Genomic DNA, 24,493 nt, shown 5'->3' with positions numbered 1-24,493 from the left:
CCGACCGGCGACACCGAGCCGTGCACTTCCCATCTGGTTCTTTGGTGCTTCTATGGTCTCCGTCGCATCAGTCGGCCTGTCATAAAAACTGCTGTCTGGTTACACAGGCCCACACCAACGGCTTCGTGCCGTTCCACTCGTCACCTAAAAGATCGCCTCTGACGCCCCATCTCATTTCCAGTCCAGTGATATTGTGCACGTTACACGGATGAAGCAGTATCACCGTCCCAGTGATGACATTTAGACTCTCCGGAACGTCGCTTCTGACGCCTGGGGATTATGCTACACGCGTGTGGTATATGATTGTTTGAACGAGGTGCGTGGGCGCCATCACCCAAGAAAAGAGCAGAAAGAATGAACCCGACTCGCACTGTGAATCTAACCGGTCAGCGCTGCAACCGCTGTTGTAAACATAACCTGTATATGGTTGCTCGTCTTACTGACTCGTCCTTCGCGTAACAATATTAAGAAATCTAGCAATCCTGATGAAGTCACTCAATTACCTTACGTTCCCGTTATTAAACAAATTTTGAACAAATATTCGGAGTTACCCTGTATTAGCTTGTATTAGTTACCCTGTGTTGTGCTGACCATGAACACATACATATTCACAAGTGCCTAAGTTTCTTTCTGCAAATGTAGACGATTGTGTTTCTGTTGCTGAGAGCGTGCCGAAGCAGGGGCCTGCAACCGAAACTGTTAGCAGAATAGCTTCTTCTGCAGGTCTTCTGCATCATGTACGACTTGGCATGATTCAAACAATAATAATACTATATTAGTATCAATGATAGGCGAGGGTAAATCAGGAAGTCTTTGCCAGTATAAATTATTAGACAAAATAGATCGCGTACAGGTAACTACGAATATACTTACTTAACAATATTTTTCCACATAGTCCCCACAGCGGTTCAGACATATGTTCCATCACAGCACTACATTGAGAGGCCCCTGTGGTAGAATGCGACGTCCGCGGCCTCGCCCGAACGCTCATTGTCATGAAGCTCTTCACAGCGTTTTGCGAACTCACAACACCTCACACTTCTCAAAGAGAGAAAGCTTTCCCCATATGTGAGCTGCATTTCCCTGTGGATTTTGATGAGCGTTCGTCCCCTGCTCCATAGAAAACAAGTCACACTTCATTGCTCGTACACCATGAACATGGGAAGCACAGCCGCCATCTTCAGTAATCAACACCAGTGCCGGGCCTCGGAGTTACCGGCAGATAAGGTCGGGCCAGTTCAACAATGGTGCACCGCTGGGAATAGATATGTTTACTGCACACTTAAAGCCATAATTTGGCTAAAGATATCGGGGCAAGGACATTCTCATTCGCCCTCATATTATTACCATTATATGCGCTTCAGGATGCCTAATTTTAGCATTAGTATATATATATATATATATATATATATATATATATATATATATATATATATATATATATATATATATATATATATATAGTGCTCCTTGCATTGGCCTGTTCTTCCCTACAATAACTACGACGGTGAAGGAGAACCATCCTGCCATCCTGGCGACCCACGAAGGCGATGAGTGAATGAATGAGCGGATGGTGAGATCGTGAGACTGCTCTAGGAAGCTGACGTGGATTTCCTCGTGACCACGACAGAGCTTCTAAGAGAACGGCTTGACCGGCTTGAACTTGGTGACGGAAGACCGGGACTCGATGATGTGGTATGAGTCCTGATACGCGGCAGAAAACTCCGGAGTGAGACCAGGGTAATGGTACGGTAGGTGGAGTGAGGCTAGGGTGCCAACGGCGAAAGCCTGTAAAGGCTGATCGTTGACGTGGTGATCTTTCCGGAGGACTTCAGTATCAGATGTGAATGAGCGGGCCAGCTGACGGCACTCTTCAGCATTCTGTGAGACTTCAGCAACTGGACTCAATTCGGAGGCGTTTGGGCGGTATGGTTGGGTGAAGTGTGGAGGATGGCCCGTGGTCATATAAAATTTTAATAATAGTGAAAAGCTTGGCTTGGGCGGTGTCGCGGTATTACATACTTACCTCACAAAGGAGGAAATGACGTCCGAAGGGGAATTATCAGAATCTATTTACATCGCGAGCTTGTCTTTGCGAATTCTGTTGAAGCGTTCCGGTAGGTCCTTCGTCTCAGGGTGGTAGGCAGTAGATGTGCAGTATAAAGTGCGGCACGAGCAGAATAGCTATTGAATGACGTGGACAAAGTCACACAGCATATAGGGCTGAACATTTACCGTAGTTAACTACGACAAGGAACTAAATGGCATAATATGATGAGGGCGAGCTGACGAGCAGCAGCCGCAGGGAGTGAAGCTGTTTTTGGGCATCGGGCTACATTTATCCAGTAATTGCCAGCAGCAGAGCACGGATGTACTCCCTGTAGGTCAATTCAAACACGGTCAAAAGGGCGGGCAGGACATGGCTGCAGCGGACAAGGCGCATGGTGAAACGTGTTCCGTTAACATTTCAGACAGGACGAATTGAATTTACTAAGTATTAATTAAGTTATGAGCTTTTACGTACCAAAACCACGATCTGATTATAAGGCCCGCATAGTGCGGGAATACGAAACAATTCGGACCACCTGGGGTTCCTTAACGTGCACCTAAATCTAAGTACACAGGTGTTTTCGCATTCCGCCCCCATCGTAGTGCGGCCGCCCTGGTTGAGATTTATCCCGCGTCCTCGTGCTTAGCAGCCCAACAGGAGAAAAGCGTACGCTCCAAGCCAATAGTAGTGTCGGCGGAGCCGCTTATACTTTTTCAGCGTGCCAGCGTGAGCATTTGGAGGGTCAGCGTGGAAATATGCATACATACCGAATCGCCAACGGGGGGAGGTTACTCGCAGCCATTCTTCTTCGTCTGTCTGGTAGTTGCGGCGTGATGCATGACATGGGTATGCAACTCTGAAAAAGGCTGAGAGAAAACTGATGAGAGTTGTAATTCAAGGATCTTTGACCTGTTCTGAAGACATGTCTGTGACGATGACAGTAGCCAGGAGTACGTCGGCCGTGGAAGTTGGCGCGTCGTTAGGCTTCATGGCTGGTGAAGAGGTCAGAAAGCTTGCGCCCAGATAGCTAAACGATGCAAATGTGTAATTTTTGTAGAAGTAGAACCCAACCAACGAGGCGACCAGAGGGTTTCTTTGGGGAAGTCAACCAACATAGTGTGTGGTGATTTGCCCCATATCGAAATTCTCGCCGTACAAATAGAGATGGCAATTTTCAAACACCAACACAATTGTGAGACACTTTTCTTGGTGCCCGAGTAACTCGTTTTGGCCTTTGTGTGGGAGTGGCTTGCATAGGCAGCAACATTCTGTTAGAAGTTGGGCTTGCGTTGCGCGATAGCTGCACCAAGATGCACACCGCTGACGTACATGTGTTTATCGGTTGACGCAGTCGAGTCATATGGCATGGTACCAGTGGTAAAGTAAGTACACGGCGCAGTGTCTTAATAATTTCGTCGCAGGACTGTGTCCAGTGAGAGAGGTAGCCAAAGTGAGGCAGTTGCTTTGTAAGCGGTAATATAGTGGAGGCTATACTTCGGACAAAGCGACTAAAATATCAGCACAAGCTCACAAAGCTCCGCAGTTCTTTAATGGTAGACTGCTTCAGAAACTCGGGAACAGCACGAAGTTTGTCGGGGTATAAGAGAATTCTTTCCTTTGAGAAGGCGCGACAAAGTAAGACCATTCGGCGAGCCCTGAAATGATATTTGTTCAGGGAAAGTAGAAGTCGTGCGTTTGTAACGTAGCGGAAAATAGTGTGTAGACGGTCGAGATGTTTGCAAAATCGAGAGTGAACACGGCGATACCAGAAACATATCTTCCATGAGAGCCCACGTAGAATACTGCCCATCTGTTCATCATGCTTTAAACATTCTGTACCATCATAAGTGACCTTAAGTGGCGGTCCCGATAGAGTCTTTGACTATGGGACCTCCTTATGTATACTACGGACATGTAAGTTTCTGTATTTTTACCAATAAATAAGATTATTATTATTATTATTATTATTATTATTATTATTATTATTATTATTATTATTATTATTATTCACTCGAGTGTTGCGGGCGCGTTGCAAAGTCCTAATGGCTTAATTGCATATGTGCACAGGCCACCCCCAGTACAGGACACTTTCTAAAGGAGGTCGCAATCCGCCATTGTGATCTGCCAGTAGGCCAATCCCAATTCTAGGCAAGAAATATGCAGCGCCTTCTAGACATTTAAGGACTTCGTTTATTGGGGAAAGGGTAAACAATGTTTGAAGCAATTTTCTTAAGGCGACGGTAGCCCATGCTGTGTGTAATCGGCTACCTTTATTCTTAAACAGTTAAACATGAAAGGCTAAATGACTGCAGGAACGTTTTATGATTCCGCGATCAAGCACGTTGTCAATCTCCTTCCTAGTTCAACGTCACTCCCCAGGTGAGGCATAGTAACGGTTGTCGAAAAGGTGCGCGAGTTTCAGGATTAAGAAGTTGCGCCCATTGAGGCGAAGCGAGGTCACGGTCAATGGAACGGTAAAGAAAACATCAGAGGGCACGTGGTTGAATGCAAGGTTAGGAAAAATTCAGTGCGTTAATCTGAGGTATTATGTAGGTCTGGGATTGATCAATTGGCACGATCAGATCCCTATCAGCAGACTGCGGGTGGCCAAGTGTTTCGTTACGGCACAAATTCAGAGGTTATGAATTTGGGCTGGAAAGAAGTATTCCAGTGGCATCGTGTTGAATTGCGAGACCAGGGAATGGCAGCAATATATGGTGGCGGAGACTGATGACATCCGAAGGCGTGAGCAGAACGTTGTCGTGTGAAAGGACGGCGCAGTAAACGGGAACGACGACGGCACTTCGGGGAGGAAGGTCTGCATTGGCGGTGACGACAAGCTTGCTATCAACAGGAACGACCACACCTGCTGATAGAGCGCAGCAAACTACAGTGAGCTCCGCCCGAGCACGACAGCAGTCAATAACGGCTTCATAGCAGGACAAAAAGTTCCTCCCGAAGATCAGATCACGCGACCATAAAGCTAGCACAAGAAACTCAATGCCACGCATATGAGCTATTGGATAAGCAATCTGGCTGTGCACCCTGCAACGGGTTGGATGTTCTGATCGCTCACAGTATGGAGAGAAAACACTGAATATAGAGTCATTGCTTTACAAATAGAGTATAAAAATGCCTGACTCATTACAGAAATCGCGGCACCAGTATCCATGAGCGCTCGAGTTCATACGCCTTTAAGAGAGATTTCAACAACATTGGCGGAGGACAAGAGTGGACTTGGATGGACAATGATACAGTCTGTGCCTCAGTAACTGCAGCAGTCAGTATTTCACCTCAATAGCATTGGGTCGGCGATGCATTAATAAAAGAAAACGGCGGCAGGGTGAGTGTGATCAACGAGAAGCGAAGGGTTGAATTATGGGGTTTTACGTGCCAAAACCACTTTCTGATTATGAGGCACGCCGTAGTGGAGGACTCTGGAAATTTGGACCACCTGGGGTTCTTAACGTGCACCTAAATCTAAGCACACGGGTGTTTTTGCATTTCGCCCCCATCGAAATGCGGCCGCCGTGGCCGGGATTCGATCCCGCGACCTCGCGCTCAGCAGCCTAACACCATAGCCACTGAGCAACCACGGCGGGCTGAAGCGAAGGGCTGGACACGGAGAGTGGCCTGGGGGTTATGTGGATAAACTTTAGGTAGCGGGTCTTGTTACGTGCTATATGAGGGCCTGAAATAGTAGCCATGATATTTTGGCGCACGCGGTGGTCTCCGCTAAACACCGGAGACAGAAGCACACAACATGACCCGGAATTCCTAAAGTGTAGCAGATCGGTGGGTTTTCGGCAGCGCACTAGAAATTTTCGAACTGTTTTACACTAATGCATGGCGTGAAATAGGTGGCTGAAAGGCCAACTCTGCCTGGTATACGACGTGTCTTTGCAACGGCATCTACTTACGTCAGTGGCCCGGCGACAAGAGTCGGCTGACAAGCGTATGGCAAAGTCGCGGGAACCTACTCCTGAATCACCTGCTGAATGGCCGGAGCCAGGGAGTGCGTATAGGCACTTGCGTGGTTGGAAAACACGACAGATGTCGAGAAACTTACCGCACAAGTTCCTTCGCAAGTTCATTTATCGGTGACAACAGCGCATTGCGGTTGCCACCGGTGGTCCAGGATCATCAATAGCCTAATGCCATCGACAACCAAGCTAAGATGCGCTGTTTGCGACGTTCGTTGAATGTCAGGCACAGGTTCAAGAGCTTTGTTTCCGTGCGCCGCTCCTTAGCCAGAAGCATTTAAAGCCATCGTTGTATGTACCTTTCATTATGTGCTTGATGTTGGACTCTTCAATCGTGGAAGGATTTAAGTGCTTCCAAAAGCCAATGACATGTTCCACATAGCTCGTAAAATTATCGCCTTGCTGCTCCGCACGGCGGCGTAGGCACTGCTTGGCGCGAATCTTGTTCGTTGCAGGGCTACTGAACACTTCTGCGGAGCTCGTCTTGAAGGCTGTCGAAGCGCCGAAGTCAGACTAGTAGTTACGAAACGAAAATCCACCAGCATCCACTTTCGGTGGCATTTTTGTTTTATCTACTAGAATTAGCCCTGGGAGTGCCAGCCAGTACCACCACTCACAAGCAAGTTCTAGTAGGTAAAGAGAAATACCCGAGAAAGTGAATGGCAAAACGCAATATATATATATATATATATATATATATATATATATATATATATATATATATATATATATGTATATATATATATTTATTTATTTATTTATATATATATGTGCGTGTGCGTGTGTGCGTGTGCGTGTGCGTGTGTGTGTGTGTGTGTGTGTGTGTGTGTGTGTGTGTGTGTGTGTGTGTGTGTGTCAGGAGGAATTTCTCACCATGCGCACCGGCACGCTGACATTAGAATTTGTGGCATGTGCTCTCTTTTTCTTTCTTTACAGGACGTGCTAGATTTCGACACAACTTCAGTGTACATCGTCGCTATCACGTCGGTTCTAGCGGCACTTTTGGCAACATTACTGCGCCATTTAACCAAGGACCGCTCTCGTAGGGCACCACCAGGTCCTTTCTGTTGGCCTGTGCTTGGAAAATTGAACTTCTCGTCTGGCCGCATTTCCTTAAAGCAGTGTGTCCAGTGGTCAAAGAAATACGGCCCCATTGTCGGGTAAAGTATGATTCACATATTGTTAATGGTGGCAAATTATGATTTTTAAAGAACATTTTACTTTGACACTTGAATACGGGCTTACCTAGTCAAGTAATACCGTTTTTTTTTTAAATTCAATAGCAGTTAAGCCAACGCAATAAATATAGGCAACACATTTTGTACCACCTCTTCATACACTTGAGCATGCAACATGCTGAAGCTATACGTGAAGTTCTTGGTGGGCTGGATTTAGGAGTTTTATTATCGCCTCTTTTGAGCGGCCTTGTAATAATTTTCGAATGATCGAGCGCCGCACACTGCTGTGTGTCGCTACCGTCTCGCAGTGCATTATTACTTAACGACGCCTTTCAACCATACGCCACAATACTAGGAAAGTAGCGCCATTCTAACATTATATTAGCACATTGACATTATCTCTTTTCCACACACGCGTGCACCTGCTGTGTAGAAATATTTGAGCCAACGGAAATAATATACTACCAACGTCGTTTTCTCTCATCATGCGTTCTTCCGCGGTTCGCATATGGTGTGAAGCCTGAAACAAGGTTCTGTGGACGTCGTGATCCTCAACGACAACGAACAAATCAAGGAAATTTTGTCCAGACCGGAGCTTCAGGACCGCCCCACCACATGGGGTCTCAGCTCTGCCCAAAAAGGTAAACAAAATATGGACAACTGCTTAAATACTGCTAGCAAAATTTGTAAGACATAGCCACAGCGGCGCATGATGTAATGCGCATTTATAATCATTGATGCGTTTCCTTCCAAATAAAATCCATGGCGTACTTAATAACGATATATAAGCAGAGAATGTTCCCGTTAGCGAAAGTGGCCGAAGCCAGGCATTTTATTTTACCCATACAATCGGCGACTGTTATAGTTATACAGCAAGACATGGCGAAGTGTGGTGTAAACTGTGACTAAAATTTGCTATTGAAATATTTTTGTTTTGCTTTGCTACGCCTATAAAATACCAAGTAATTCTTGTTTGTTACTTTTATGTTCTTTTTTTATTTGCTCTATGTTTTCTGTGGAACCGCCTTGGCAACAAAAAAAATGCTATTTGCTGCACCACCCACCCCCCGGCCAATGGCCGTAATATACGACCTTCCGCGTAGGCAGTTTACAGCAAAAGAACGGATGCAATCAATTCAGTGGTGTCCCAACGCCATCATATAACATATCCCCATATAACACGCCGTGGTAGTAGAGCGAGCAATGACTTGTTATTTCTCATCTTGAGCGTCAACCATTAATTTTCACCATTTTCAGGCCCTTGTTTCTGTCAAGCAGCATTATTAATTATGAAGAGGTTCAATAGACCAATCCCACGGGCCAGTTTCATGACGCCACCGCTGCCGTGGTGCATGGTGGTACTCGTAGTCATCCGGCCGCTGCAGCCACCCTGAGTGGATGTGCGGCCGGTTTCCGAACGATTTTTTTGGCAATTTTCGATTGGTGTGAAGCCATCGTTCGATGGGAGAATTCACCTGCCGCGTCCGTGTAACACCAGTCAATCTGTGCCCCATAGTCCACACACAAGCCAGGCTAATAACCCAGCTTCATGTATCGAAAACATTAAATGCCTTCGCTGTGTTATGCTTGTACCCGATCAGTATCTATTCCTTCTGGTGTCACGCTGTACTGCTAATCTGATGAGAGCAACTATACTTTACTACTGCTGACACCAGCTTGACTGTATAGTCATTCGGACTTTCAATATTACTTATAGTGCAAACATCCCCAAAGGCCACAAATATGAGTATTATATTGGGACGGACGGCGCACATAAAGTACATTGAAAAAACTGTACTAAGCAAGAAAAAACTTAGCAAGGTAGCAATTACATAGGACCACAAAATACAAGTGAGGTTAAAGAAATAGTAAATAAGGATATGACATAATAGCAGTGAAAAAAATGGAATTGTCCGCAACGAAATGGGACGGGAACAGCATAAAAGCTATAATGAAAAATCAGTCCAACGCAATTAAAGGTAATCACAGGGATAGCATTGACCACCTTGAAATGTAGCAATTGCGCGAGTGCACCGCAACGATAATGCAGTGTTTTAGAAAATAGCTTTAAAAACTGGTCTGCAACTACAGCAAAGGCTATGGAAAGGGAAAATAGACAGCTCTGAGGTAACTGTGTGCACTTGCGACGCGAACGCTAGCGCGGCACTTGTTGGCTGTTGGTCCTTACTCGCGGCTTAATCGACCAGCATGAGGTAGCTGTGTGCACTTGCGACTCGAACGCTAGCGCGACCATTGATGGCTGTTGGTCCTTACTCGCGGTTTAATCGACCAGCAATCCCAATCGCAATCTCAATCTCCTTACATGAAAATTACGTAACCACGAACGCAAGCATTGGGCAGTGACTCATAGCGTTGTCTCAATAGCACAATCAAACGCTCTCCTCGTCCACGGGTCACCTTTGTTCGCTTTCAAAACAACATTGCCTACACTGAGCGGTTTCTCTTATTCTTGAGGCTGACAAGAAGCGAGAAGGATACTTAAGGGGAGATGGTTCCTATGGGGTCAAGCCAGCGCAGTGAAAATAAATAACCGAATGAAGAGGGTGGTACCGACATCTGCGATTGGTCCGCTTCCCTTTACTTAGCTTGCGGTGGCTGGTGGAAAATCGCGGCGGCGTGCAACGGGAAGTTAGGAATGTCGCTAGAACAACAGCTCAGCAAGGAATAGTTGGCAGAGCGATGACTTATATGTGCCAAAAGGGCTCTATAACGTTTTACTGCCACGCAAGAAGGTTTAGTATACGAAAATAAATCCACGCTAACCGGCAGGTGCGAATAGCGAGTCCTGGGCGATCGCCGGTAGCCATCTTCTATTCCTTTCGGAACTGGGCAGTCTCTGGCTATTCAGAAAAACATTCAATTTTGTTCGGCATACTAATGAACCTTTAACGCGTACACATGACTAACGTTGTAAATTTTCGCGGTTTTTCAATGTCGCGTGAAAGACAGGCGAAGTTGCGGGTTGCCCGAAAATTTTTTTACCAATCGTGGAGGTCTAACTGTACAATCAGAATAGAAAAGTTTGGAATAGCGTTACGGTATAGCGCCCCAGGTGTAGGTCAAGAAAAGACATAGGCGTCGAATTTTGATCGGATTGGCAGTCAAAAGAAAAGTAATAACTTTGCATTCTTTACCTCAAGAATAGACGGAAGCCTCCGAAAATCTTTGACATCTTTAGACAAGCCATCACTGATGACTAATAAATTGGAACTTTACTTCAAACTGTTGTACTTTTGTTTGGGGAGCGTTAAAACAAACTCTTACCTGAATGTTAGTGTTTCCCCTCCCCCTAATTCTTTTGAATACTAGGACAGCCGAAGAGAAACATACTATTCTTGAAGAAATATAAAATAATTGCTTGAATGTTTGCGTAGTTACGTGGCGAAGAAAGCAAAATTGCTGTGCCTCCCCCCATTTACCTTGTTTTATTCTTGTTGTTTGATGTTAGAAGGTAAAAGATTAACAAATCTGTTTATTCCAACGTTTCTAGCGTGGGCATGATGCCTGGATGTACTACGCACATTGGTCTTTAATGTCAACTTGATGTTTTATTATTTTTCTATCTCGTGAACATCACAATCATAATAGCCCCAATAACAGGCGTTATTTAAACAGATTTGGCACAATGTGTTCCCAGGAATATATAGACTTGAAGTGATCAATCATGGTTGAGTAAGAGAGCTCCTAGGGAGGAGAAAATGTTTTGATAAGCAGCATTCTTTTTGTCATGCCATTGCACTGTCCTGACGAAGGCAATTCCCTTCGCCAAAGTAATTGCTTTATCACTGGTTTCCTTAGTTTCCTTCCTAAGCTGATCTCAGTGGTAGTCAAGTAGTGATTGTGCAAGCGTTTAAAGTTCCGGTTTCACAAACTTACACTATACCTATTAATACAATAAAACAAGAGCTATTATTGCCACGGAATTACATCTTCCAATGCGGCGAACCGCGTAACAGTTCCTTTTGTATCAGGAGTGAAGCGCAATACTGCCAAATTCCCCGCAAGACTGTTTACGCCTTATTTTACAGGTTTTTCGACCTTCAGTGGACAGCAATGGAAAGAAAACAGGGACTTTTCCATGCGAGCATTGGCAAAGCTTGGACTCGGGAGCGAGATCATGCGCCAGCATATACAGGTGTGGCGAAATATTTTGAGAGTCCATAGTGAGTCGCTAGGCTTCCACAGCTACCTTGAGTCTCCACGAAAAAAGTAGAGAATTGCCTATAAAAGAGGGTCAGGCAAGGAGACATAATCTCTGCAACGCTATTCACTGCATGTTTAGGAGAAGTATTCAAGCTATACACTTGGAAGGGCTAGGAGTCAATATCAACGGCGAATACCTCAACAACCTTCGGTTTGCAGATGACATTGTCCTGTTCAGCAACACTGGGGATGAATTGCAACAAATGAATGATAAGCTTAACCAAGAAAGTGTCAGAGTGCGGTTTATGATAAGTATCAACTTTACCTAGGGCGTAGTAATTTATAACCTATTTTGTATCATCATCTTCGCCGAAATACAAAGTTAACAAAATCGAAATAGTTGTGCTTCATCAATACAGCTACATTGACGCAACGAGTGCCCGTATGAAATTTCAATTTAGTTCCAACTGTCTAATTATGTATGATTATGATTATGAACTGTCTGATTATGAGGAACGAAGTAGCGGGAGACTACGGAATAATGTTGAAACCCTGGGTTTCATAAACGTGCGCCTAATCTATGGCACATGGGCGACTTTGGTATTTTCCCCCATGGAAACATGGAAATGCGGCCACCGAGGCTGGAATTTCATCCTTGGAGCTCGTGTTTAGCAGCGCAATGCCAAATTCACTAAGCAACTACAGCAGGTAATATAAAATTTCTTGTGTATCTTGAGTAAATGAAATGTGACTTTGTCTAAGGCTCAGCTCTGAACAAAAGGTTCCTCATTTACTAGTTGCAGATAACACTCGTGCTCTGGATGCGCCTTGTTCTTTTGATCGGATGGAATCAGAAAGGCAAGACAGATATCATGGATGAACCAAATCTGAAGACTCTGTGAAAATATCAGAACAAATATCACAGCAGTCCTAACATGTATTTCAGATAAAAAAAAGTCGATATGCAGGTTATAGAATCAAAATGACAGATTTCAATGTTACAGGTTCATGTCGTGTAGGTGTTTGGAATGCAGTCATGAGCTTAAGATACCAGAATGACGAACTGAAGCTTAGATCTCGGTCTAATATCTACCCAGCCAACAGGCACTACTGCTGATTTTAAAAAATTAATTGATATCGAGGTAGAAAAGCCAGCCTTGCAGAAATTTTCCTGAGTCTTTCGAACAACATCAGTTGAGAGCACATGCGTTCTGCCTGCCGTTTCCCGTCACATGCACTGCCTAATATATTTGAGACCTGCCTTTTTTATTAGCTCTCTTACGTTTGCTACGTTTACTGCAACACTACTTTTATTACATGTGAGGCGCGTTACTAGTTTCGTCCTTTCTTTTAATTTAATATTTCAGTTCGAAGCCAGGCACCTAGCGGACACTTTGGCTTCGCATCATGGCCGTCCCGTGTCGAGCTTTGTGTACGGGCACAGGAGCCACATTAACTCCATCTGCCGCTTTCTCCTGGGATACCGCTACGATTTGGACGACCCGCACTTCGCGTCGCTGCAGGAGGCTCTCTCAGGTTTCCGGCTTCAGACAGCAGCTGCGCCCATCGAACACCGCGCCGCTTGGCTACGACGTGTGCTGATCGAGCCTCTCTGGCCTACCTCCGTCAGCGCAAAGCGCCGCCGTATTATATCGACACTCAACTCCGTGGTCAGGTACTTTGGGTTATTTAGCTTTTTGCTAGAGCCGCCCGTATCTTCTCGCCTGGTGCGCTTCGCGAAACGTGTAAAATTATCTAGGTTTACCTCTTTGCAGCATCGATATCACCATCGCGAGCCGATTTCCGTTCATTTCAGGAATGCGTATTTCAAGACTTCGAAACTAATTTTTATTTTCATGCATCGAGTGAATCGAATTGCCTAGTGTAAAACGAAAAGCTATGTTTCACAGATAGCTAGACCCTCAGTGCACCTCGAGGTAACCAAAGTGTCCCAAGCTAATATAAGAGGATGGTTAGAGCGTCTGCCAGAAGTGAAGGCCGCTAAGCTGCAGTTGCTTATAATAGGGATAACGGAAGTATGAGCATAAGCACTTACTGCGTAGAAATTACGACAATGGTTACAAAAATATGCACCGATAAGATTATTTATGAAAGTACGAGTCATAGCGTAAAAATACAGGCACCTTTTGAGGAACCCATACGGTTTCCTCAAAAGTTGGCGAAGTCGAATTTCTCGACAACTCGAAGCAAAGGCAAGAATTTGACGTAATAGTTCTCCGGGAACTCGCAAAGTGGAGGGAAGTAACTAATAAATGAAAATGAGACATCGACCCAATCGTAGCAATTGCTACAAAGGGAACCCATAGGGGTTCCTCGAAAGTTGGCGAAACCGAATTTATCGACAATTCGAAGCAAAGGCAAGAGTTTGACGTAGCAGTTCTGCGGAAACCCACAAGGTGGAGGCAAGTAATATTTATAGGGAAAATGAGACATCCACCCAATCGTAACAATTGCTACAAAGGGAAACCATACGGATTCCTCAAAAGTTGGCGAAGTCGAATTCATCGACAATTCGAAGCAAAGCCAAGAGTTTGATGTAATAGTTTTCTAATAGCGGCGTCTGACACGTCGGCCTTTTGTTTCTTTCTTCCTTTTTTTTTTGCCCAGCCGGCGTGTCAGAAGCCTTTGACACACCGGCTAACACGCGTGCGTTGACATGTGGTTGACAGACGGCCGGGGCCGGGCCCCTGGTCTTGTGCACAGTATTGCTTTATTCTCAATTGGACACGGTAACACAATTTCCTTCGTTGCCACACCCGCCCACCTTACACCCTCTCCTCTTTAGAAGAACCCCGCCTATATATACTGTGGCGAGGAAAGCATATGTCGCCTTGAAGAAGACAAATCCACTTGCCAAAACATTGGCTCCAGCTTTCACCTTGTTCTAGTTTTGCTCATCGTCTTGAATTTCCATCTCCCGCCTTCCCCGGGCTTTAAAGGTACCTTGTTATTCATGACTTGACTGAGACTATACTGTAAATTTATAGGGAACAATGCTAACAGACGTATTTCATGGTAGTAGTCAAAGCAATGAAATTTGTTATCGCATAGCTTACAAAGTCTAGAGGGACATTTTAGAGCCGACTGCTCTAGTACCTGGAGCGCACAAGTTGCAAAGAATAAGAGATATCTCAGGAACATACTAGAAATGAGGTAATTTAGGTGAGCGATACGCAATAGCTGTATAAATAGAAAGAAAGAATTCGCATTTGGATTCAAAGGTTGGTGCAATGACTGCTGAAAAATTTGTTTTCTTTTCGGCAATTGCTGGGATCCGGGCATTTTACATATCGTGCTACGAGTTATAAAGTGCGAGGTCTGCCTTAGTGCTGAACACTTCAGAGCAGAGGGACAATATTGTTGAAGCAGCTAAATTCAAGCTAGACCGGTAGGCATAATATGCCAAATATTTTGACGGGCGATGCGATATTTGGTTGCTATTAGCAAGCGCTAAGTCAAAATACACACACTTGTTCAGGCTCAGTAACTGATTTTTCTGATATCTCGGCCCGCACACTTTTAAGCTCACTGTGATTAGCAGTGAACGCCAAATTATAAGTTCTGGCTAGTTCTTTAGACACTTCGCAAATATCTTGAAATTCTCATGAAGCAAAATGGTGTCGCTATCAATTTTCTTGCAGTCCTGTGACCTAGTGCAGCAGAGTGACCACACGTGACCTTCTTTTTTGTCTGTCTAGGGAATTAGTGCAGGCGAATGAGGACACAAGTAATAGCGGGCGTTCGAAGAGCTACATCGACCTATACGTGGAGAAGATCCGCGAAGCAGAGACACACAAGAACCAGTACTTCACAGGTACGTCATCCTGTAGGAGTGCTCATGTGTATCTCGCAGGTTCACTACAATCAACTCTCTGTCTGTATAACTTGGTGCTTGACAACATGCATGGGTCGGTGGTATTCTCTTCCAGCGTTGTAAGAGCTAGAATAGAAACAAACAAAAGAATATGATGTGTATGCATAACAAGAAAACGCAGCATGTGATAACACCATGCCCGGCAGCACCCCGTTCCTGCTAGAAAAGCCGGTGGATAAATATAACTAAGCTATTTCATACTGTCTCACTTAGTTTCCTTGTATTAGTGTATATGTGCCTGAAATCTTCATATTACTCGCTACAAATATCCTTTAGGCTTCGGCAGTCTTTTTCCTAACAAAGAGCGATTCTTTCTTTACCCTCGCAATGCAATGTCTCACAGCCTCCGCCGAGAGTCGGCATGAGTGGCATAAATAATAAGAAGGGTGCTAGAGCGCGCGCACAATTGAAGATAAAATGTAATGCGCATCGGGAATTCCAAGTCTTTCTCACGCACTGATTTATAACATTTTTAGCAACCTAGTGGCCGAATAAGTTCCCCATAAAACATTGCCAAATTCGATCCTATGCCTTGCTTTGTTTTAACCTCAAATTATGTGTATTAGCAGCAGTAACACGTGATGCTAATACGGACTAATGTAAACAAGAATCCCTGTCCGTACGGCGACATTAAGACGCATGGTGCACACGATGGGCATATAAGTGGTACAATGCGGAGAACTGTAGTCCGTTCTGAATGCTTCTCACAGCAGATAACCTTGTGGGAAACATGGTTGACATCCTCATGGGAGCGGCCACCAGCGGCACCTTTTATCTTCATTATCACCTGCTCAACTTAGCCAGCCATGCGGATACACTACAGGCTGAGCTGCAACGAGAGATTGACAGTGTGGTTGGTAGCGATCGCTTACCAAGTTGGGAAGACCATACATCGATGCCCCTAACCATGGCCACTATCTGGGAGATGTTCCGCTGGAAACTTGCCACACCGTTCAACGTACCACGCGCGTATGTAAAATTTCTGAACAAAAATTTTTTTTCCAGATTGTTTGACTGTTATTTAAACAAGCACTATATATGTCACCAAGGAGCGACGTTCTGTGTCCTATCTCGAACCGCTGCGCGATCCCCATTCCAGGTACTGTGTAAGACTATAGTGAAATATTAGATAATGTTAGCTTCACGTTTCGGGCACAAACCAAAGCGTACACACATCAGCTCAGCCGGAATGGTAGCGCTTATATAGTGTGCGTGCCCTGAACGTTCGCGTCTGCAGCGGACGGCAAGCTACGGTCCTTGTTCACCATCCAGGCGAATGCATGTACCGTTGCCAGTAAGTCCAATGCACATAGCCGTTTTCGCAGCCACACACTCCTCGGCTTCGGATACCTTTTAACCCTCCAAGCGCACGCCGCAGAATAGCCTCGAGTGTACGTGTAATTTCTATTGTAGTGAAACAAAGGAAAAGAAAAAAAAAATTCGGCAGAAACCGTCCTCGATCCTTTTGTGAGCCAATGTCAAGCATTTCTCCCTTACACGTGGCGCGCAGCCCGAACTCACCCACGCTCTTTTGGGGAGATGCTCATTCCAGGACCGCCACATGCGCGGCCTCTATAGGACACCCCGACGTCGTAGGGTAGGAACCAGAAGCAGTTGCATACGTTACACACCATACCAAGTTTGTCTTCAAAGTGCTTTTGAAAGGAAGCATCCGTTTTTTGATTCTGTCGGATCCTCAGCAGTCATGAAGGCATTACGGAATGAGGGTATGGATGAGCTGTATGTAAAAATACTGAAAGATATCTATAGCGGCTCCACAGCCACCGTAGTCCTTCATAAAGAAAGCAACAAAATCCCAATAAAGAAAGGCGTCACGCAGGGAGACACGATCTCTCTAATGCTATTTACAGCATGTTTACAGGAGGTATTCAGAGACCTGGATTGGGAAGAATTGGGCATAAGAGTTAATGGAGAATACCTTAGTAACTTGCGATTCGCTGATGATATTGCCTTGCTTAGTAAGTCAGGGGTCCAATTCCTATGCATGCTCACTGACCTGGAGAGGCAAAGCAGAAGAGTGGGTCTAAAAATTAATCTGCAGAAAACTAAAGTAATGTTTAACAATCTCGGAAGAGAACAGCAATTTACGATAGGTAGCCAGGCACTGGAAGTGGTAAGGGAATACATCTACTTAGGGCAGGTAGTGACGGCGAATCCGGATCATGAGACGGAAATAATCAGAAGAATAAGAATGGGCTGGGGTGCGTTTGGCAGGCATTCTGAGATCACGAACAGCAGGTTCCCATTATCCCTGAAGAGAAAAGTGTATAGTAGCTGTGTCTTACCAGTACTCACCTACGGGGCCGAAAGCTGGAGGCTTACGAAAAGGGTTCTGCTGAAATTGAGGACGACGCAATGAGCTATGGAAAGAAGAATGATGGGTGTAACGTTAAGGGAGAAGAAAAGAGCAGATTGGGTGAGGGAACAAACGCGAGTTAATGACATCTTAGTTGAAATCAAGAAAAAAGAAGTGGGCATGGACAGGACATGTAATGAGGAGGGAAGATAACCGATGGTCATTAAGGGTTACGGACTGGATTCCAAGGGAAGGGAAGCGTAGCAGGGGGCGGCAAAAGTTAGGTGGGCGGATGAGATTAAGAAGTTTGCAGGGACAACATGGCCACAATTAGTACATGACCAGGGTAGTTGGAGAAGTATGGGAGAGGCCTTTGCCCTGCAATGGGCGTAACCAGGCTGATGATGATGATGATCTGTTTCCTGCAAGTGGCAGTCCTGCAATCAGCGCCACTGCTATCTCGGCACCCCGGTTCAGCGGCCGTTCGCTTGGCGTGCTGCTTTTCTTCGGCCTCGCTCGTGTAGACGGCCTGTAGCTTCGCCTCCTGTCTCGGCGCTTCGGTAAGCTTCGCATAGCTATGTGGTCTCTGCAGAGCCTTTGCTATCTCACTCTCCTGTGTCCCTTGATATTTTCGAGGATTCAGTATTCTGTAGTAGAAGTCTCCGCGCAGCATAGTGCAGTTAGCGCAATCGAGCGACATCTGTTTGTGGCGCGCACTCCCGTACCGGTCAGTGGAGCAAGGGCGGGAGGCGCTAAGCCAATAGCGGCGTGCGAGCTAGCGCGTAGAAGAGCGCGTGCATGCGCATGGACGTGTTGGGGTCTGCGCGCATTCGCGAAAACTCTGTAACATTGTACGGTATTGCGTTTGACCGTGGCTCCAAGTGCACAAAGACATGCTCAGCATTAAAAAAAAAGGAAATGAACCCGACCAGTGAATAAGGAGAGATAGCCATTGAAGGTAATGGCATCAGAAGCGAACGTTATGCAATTTTCATACTTTTCAGAGTGGGAGAAGACACGAGGATGGGTGACTACGACGTTAGAAAAGGCACTGTGGTATCCCCAAATTTGATGACAGCCCACAGAGACCATAAATTATGGAAGAATCCAGATGAGTTTGACCCTACCCGATTCTTGAATCCAGGCGGCACAGCTACGACAAAGAGACCTGACGGTTTGCTTTCTTTTTCCGTAGGTAAGGACAACATCTTCAGCTCTTTCAAGAATTTTTTTTACTAAATAAGCAGGCGCGCTTCGTTAGGATAATCCGCATTTTAGTCGAACCATCATGCGAGAACGAAAGACTGCTTCATTTATCCACCATCCCTGCAGCTCAGAGCCAAGTTATAATATAACCCGCCGTGGTTGCTCAGTGGCTATGGTGTTGGGCTGCTGAGCACGAGGTCGCGGGATCGAATCCCGGCCACGGCGGCCGCATTTCGATGGGGGCGAAATGCGAAAACACCCGTGTGCTTAGATTTAGGTGCACGTTAAAGAACCCCAGGTGGTCGAAATTTCTGGAGTCCTCCACTACGGCGTGCCTCATAATCAGAAAGTGGTTTTGGCACGTAAAACCCCATAATTTAAAAAAAAGTTATAAAATATTTATTTTCTTCTTCTGGTGTTTCATTCAAAGCTACCGCAGTTACAGACGGCAAACATTCGTATCAAATACTATTCAATTAAATACAGAAATAAGGAAACCTCGTGCGGAAGTATTATTTGTATTCCTCTGCACCTGAAATACACATTCGTATGCCTTCATGACATGCGTAGATGGACCAACACCATTATGCTAAGTAGAGAATAACTGTTGAATGATGAGCATCACGTTCAACTAATTATTTATTTTTGTTATTATTATGTTTCCATCATTGTCAATAAAGGGGCCCTTAAGCACTTTTCTAACGAATCACAGACATCATTAATTAATTACGTTTCATCGAGGATCTGCTGCCGCGAAACTTTTTAGAAGGCTTCAAGCCCAAAAGGAGTTAGGCGTAGTTGTCGAACCGACCAGCGGCTTTCTGTTTCCTTTTACTTTCACTGGCGTGGTGGAAGCTGCACAGGTGAGGCGACCGGGTAGCCCAAGCGAGCAGTGTCCCACTCGCCCCACAAAAACGTGGAACGCGAGAGTGCTCGTGGTGGTATTACAAAGCGGCCGCGGTATCTCCGCCACCCATTTATTCTCCAAAGACAAACGCAGCACACACGGACAACGTGCAACTGTCGCGCTCAGACCAGCAGCGCAAAAATTTCAGGCACTTTCTGTCTCTCCGAGATTGCATGGATATATACTTTTCATTTGTTTAAATGAAAGGAGTAATGATTTTATGACTCATAGTGTTCTCGACCATCCCGAAATCGGCCAGAAGCCGTTGCAGGTCCTGCTGCTTGCGATGAAGCTCCGTGACGCCACTGCGGAAGTGAGAGCAAGCGAGTTTTCACAACTTTTGACATAGGATAATAAATTCCGTACTACAGCAATGCAATAATATTTGGGTCCCTTGCTCACAGGATCATGGCTAACAGATCGGCAACGACTTCTTACTATATTCTAAAAGTGCTTCAGGGCCCCTTTAAGCTATAACTAGAGAACAGTTTCTTCGCACTGAAGTTTTTCTATGCAATAGTAGAATTTATAGTTGCATCGTGCTTCCTATTATTTGGTAGAAATTTGACGGCAACGGCTCTAAATAATCCGAAAATTATACCACAGCGTCAAAGCATTTCAATAAAACATGTGAATGCGTTTGTACCAAGAAAGAACGAAACTTGGCAGTTACCCCCAAAGCGCGAATAATTTACAGCGATAGGAAGGTTTAACTTTACATCGCGACTCCTCTAACTGTAACAGTGTTGGTGGCGGGGATGGTTGGTACGGATACACTTTTACAAACTTTGCGTCAAAACGGAACACACGGAAAGAAGAGGACTGATGAGCGCTGACTTTTAACTTATGGTATTAGCGAAAAAAAGGAAACCGTACATTTATGTACAGCGAGTGTGTCTTCTCATATTAGATCCTGACGTTGTAATTGTCAACTTCTCTCTTCTGTCTTCGTCCGCTGGCGCTGAAAATGTTATCGAAGTTAGAGTACGAATATTTCCAACATAAAGCAGTGCTACAGCCCTCTCATCATCACAGTAAAAAGAAGAAAATATATGAACGAAAAATAAGGAGTAGTCAACAGCACGACTCAAGTGTAACACGTAGAGGGCAAATAAGCGCACTCCTTGTCTGACAGAATAACTCAAGAGTGACGAACGCAGCCTTCTCCCCTTTCATGGTATTTATTGCCTCAATGAGTCTACGCCAAATGAATCCACTATCTTTCAAAACAACTTCCTGGCAATTTGGCTCGCACCGACAGTCTTAGCAATGCGCTGGCAAATGTAATCGTAAGGGCAACTGAGATACCGCTCGCGCTTCGCACGGTAGACAGTGATTCCTATGTTGGACACGCACACGTATACTTACGTTTTTTTTTTCTTTAAAGTGTACAAACCTTTGAAAGCTTGTGTTCCGTGTTGTCACAGAGTTTGTGTATGCGGGGGCAACATGTTGGCATGACGCGTCACGTAAGACAACTCCTGCTGGGCAGAAAAATTGTTAGTGTCTTAGTTCGGCTATACCAGGATATACGTAGTGAAAGCTAAGGCATAACATGGTTAGCCTTGGTTAATCTTGATTGTAAGTCTAGGTTAGTCTGGTTGTCTAGCTATGCTGCGGTGTTTAGCCAGTCGTTCGGCGCTCTGTTCATCTGTTTCTTGGGCGATTCGTTTCCTCTACATCTCGTTCCGATGTCGATTTCAGGGCTCCTCCTGTCAGAATTTTCGCCGTCCATACTGCCGCCTCAACTGTGGTTGTGGCGCACGCGATGTCTCCTTTTCAATCCTCCGACATTTTATCAGGCATGCGACGCAGCTGGCGAAGCGAGCAGAGGCGAGCGCAACGACGAGGAACGCGTTGTGACCTCATGTGCCTCCTCGAAGCACCGCCGGGTCGAAATCGCAAGTTCGCGGCCAGTAAAGCTTTCGCTTTAATATCCGCGGCGAGGCGCGCGTTGTGACGGCATGTGCCTCCTAGGAGCATCTCCGCGGCGAAATCGCAAGTTCGCGGCCAGTAAAGCTTTCGCTTTATTATCCGCCGCAAGGCGCTCGTTGTGACGTCATGTGCCTCCTCGAAGCACCGCCGGGGCGAAATCGCAAGTTCGCGGCCAGTAAAGCTTTCGCTTTATTATCTGCCGCAAGGCGCTCGTTGTGACGTCATGTGCCTCCTCGAAGCACCGCCGGGGCGAAATCGCAAGTTCGCGGCCAGTAGAGCTTTCGCTTTATTATCCGCCGCAAGGCGCTCGTTGTGACGTCATGCGCCTCCTCGAAGCACCGCCGGGGCGAAATCGCAAGTTCGCGGCCAGTAAAGCTTTCGCTTTATTATCCGCCGCAAGGCGCTCGTTGTGACGTCATGTGCCTCCTCGAAGCACCGCCGGGGCGAAATCGCAAGTTCGCGGCCAGTAAAGCTTTCGCTTTATTATCCGCCGCAAGGCGCTCGTTGTGACGTCATGTGCCTCCTCGAAGCACCGCCGGGGCGAAATCGCAAGTTCGCGGCCAGTAAAGCTTTCGCTATATTATCCCCGGCGAGGCGCGCGTTGTGACGGCATGTGCCTCCTCGGAGCAGCGCCCCGGCGAAATCGCAAGCTCGCGGCCAGTAAAGCTCTTGCTTTAAAAACTGACCTGGAGGCAAATAATTGTTTACTTTTCCTCTCTCTGGGCAGAAGGCGCAATGCCTTGGCAATTGCCGAGCGTCTCACAACGCTGGGTTGGTGAGGGCATTCCAAGCGTCTCACCTGCATGAGGCACGAAATGAGAGCGGCGGAAATATTGACAGTAACCAGTGAAAAATTTGGAGGAAGCTTAAGCTTCGCCTTTAGGAATAGAACATGATAGCATCCAAAGTTTTCTGACAACTTGTCACGCTTCCCGGTAACTGCAGCTTATGTAACCGTAATGTTTACCGGAAAATGCTGACGGCGAACGCTATGCACGCAGGCGAACTTTCTGGTAGGAACGCGGCCTCTTGCGTGAACCCATCCCTGATGTAGTGCACAGCCGCGCCAAAAAATTGCATATTTTTTGAGGTTTGTGTTATTGTTTTGCGTTTTAATATTTCCATCCGAGATTTAAGATTAAGGGCATGTGCTGTCGGTGTTCTTGTTTCATGACATTTGTGTGTGTTGCGTTTTTTTTTTACTATCATTCTCAAAATTCCGAGGAATAACTTTGTCAAGAACGTGAGACAAGGTAAGCGATAGAATTGTGTGGCAATATAACCGGCATGTACCGCAGGTCACATAGCAGGGCGTGGTATATACATATACCTAAATGAATGCGGCTATCTTCACTCGCACGACGCCAACGCCGGTCGGACGCCGACACCGGATTTTCTGCGACACGGGCACTTAGCGCCATCGCGTTAAAAAAATACCAGACACCGTTAACTGACCCTTTACTGCCCTTTCCGCTCAGACCGTTGACATAGCAGCTCAGCAGGAACGCTAGTGTCCTTATAGCGTACATGCGCACAACGCTTTTGTTAATTGTGGAAGGGCTGCCCTGGCTACGCCACCGAGGCTATGAAGGGTAGCGTTGATGGTGCGTACAGCTTGTATTCGTCGTTTCAGCAGCCAAAAGTGACTCCGCCTTTCTGGTAATCCTCGCGCGAGCGCTCCGTCCGTTCCACCTAGGTCTGGTGCTGGTGCCACTCACGCACTGTTGATCGACAGCGCACCATAAGGACCACGCAGGCCGCGTCGACAGGAAGGCTGCGCTTGAGATTCCATACAATTGCTTTAAGCTGCTTTAAGCTACTTTAAGCTGATCTAGTAGCGAAATTATGTCTTCTGCGACTACGTGATTGGTTTGGGGTGAATGATTTCTTTTGAAATAATTTATCTTTTAGGGAGACGAATGTGTCCCGGAGAAAACATGGCAATGGTTGAGATTTTCCTGTACCTGACCACCCTGCTGCATCAGTTCCGCATTCTTCACGAAGACGAAAAGCCAGTCATCATTACGCCCTTCGGTCCGTCTCCAGAACTGAGGGAAACGAAGCTACGCTTTCTTCAACGCAACCACTAGTGGTAACTACTGGACAGTAAATGCACAACTACAGTTTTGTATATATGCATGTGCAGGTATCTTGAGAGCGTTTCATCCGTTGCGTAAGTGATTTTGCCGATTTCTATGGACGACATCATGTTTCCTTCAAAAGAGAACCAATAAAGAGAAAGCCATGAGTCTTCCTTGTTACCAATAAATATGCTGTTTCATATACGCCGGCGAATCAGAAAGTATTTACCCCTATTTTCCATACAGTCCCTCCACCGGTTCACACATTTGTTCCACCACAGCACAAAATTTGAGATGCCCCTGTGGTAGAATTCGTCCGGCGGACTGTGGAACCAGCATCGGTCTGCTGTCTTGCCTTCAACGTTGCACCTGAATCGCAGTCCTGCCAGGAATTTCTTCGGCGGACCGAAAACGTGGAAATCACTAGGGCCGAGGCCCCTGCGGATTCATATGGGCGCTTGTCCCTTGCTCCATAGAAAATGAATCACACTTCGTTGCTCGTACGCTGTGGACGTGTGAAGCACAACCGCCATCTTCAACGATTGGCAACAGCGCCGTACCGCGGAGCTACCAGAATATAAGGCCGGGCCGGCCCAAGAAAGGTCCGGCGCAGCGAATGGACATACTGACTTCGCATTTACAGCTGCAATTTGGCTACAAAATTATTGGCAAGGACATTCTGATTCGTGCTCGTAATACACGAGAGCAATACGCAATATTACGGACTGCTGCGTCTCGCAAGAGGTGGCAGCGGGATGGGAGGCCGCACTTGTACAT

The 24,493-nt window shown here is 46.0% G+C and overlaps 2 protein-coding genes across 3 annotated transcripts in view; one reads left to right on the top strand and one right to left on the bottom strand.

The window, feature by feature from the left end:
- The window catches only part of LOC129386284 (cytochrome P450 2H2-like), a 253,436-nt gene that overhangs the window by 105,923 nt on the left and 123,020 nt on the right, over nt 1–24,493 (bottom strand). The window lies entirely within an intron of this gene.
- LOC126536828 (cytochrome P450 2H1-like) lies at nt 6,975–23,904 on the top strand. The gene is made up of 8 exons (XM_072287892.1): nt 6,975–7,193; nt 7,731–7,852; nt 11,261–11,367; nt 12,743–13,050; nt 15,095–15,210; nt 15,981–16,239; nt 18,592–18,782; nt 23,547–23,904. The coding sequence occupies exons 3-8, from the start codon at nt 11,311–11,313 to the stop codon at nt 23,723–23,725; spliced, it is 1,110 nt and encodes a 369-aa protein (XP_072143993.1). The 5' UTR covers nt 6,975–7,193; nt 7,731–7,852; nt 11,261–11,310; the 3' UTR covers nt 23,726–23,904.

The sequence above is a fragment of the Dermacentor andersoni genome, chromosome 4 (genome assembly GCF_023375885.2).
Source record: "Dermacentor andersoni chromosome 4, qqDerAnde1_hic_scaffold, whole genome shotgun sequence".
NCBI classification, from domain to species: Eukaryota; Metazoa; Arthropoda; class Arachnida; order Ixodida; family Ixodidae; genus Dermacentor; species Dermacentor andersoni.
The sequence above is the reverse complement of the archived record's forward strand: the minus strand, read 5'-3'. Positions and strand labels throughout refer to the sequence as shown.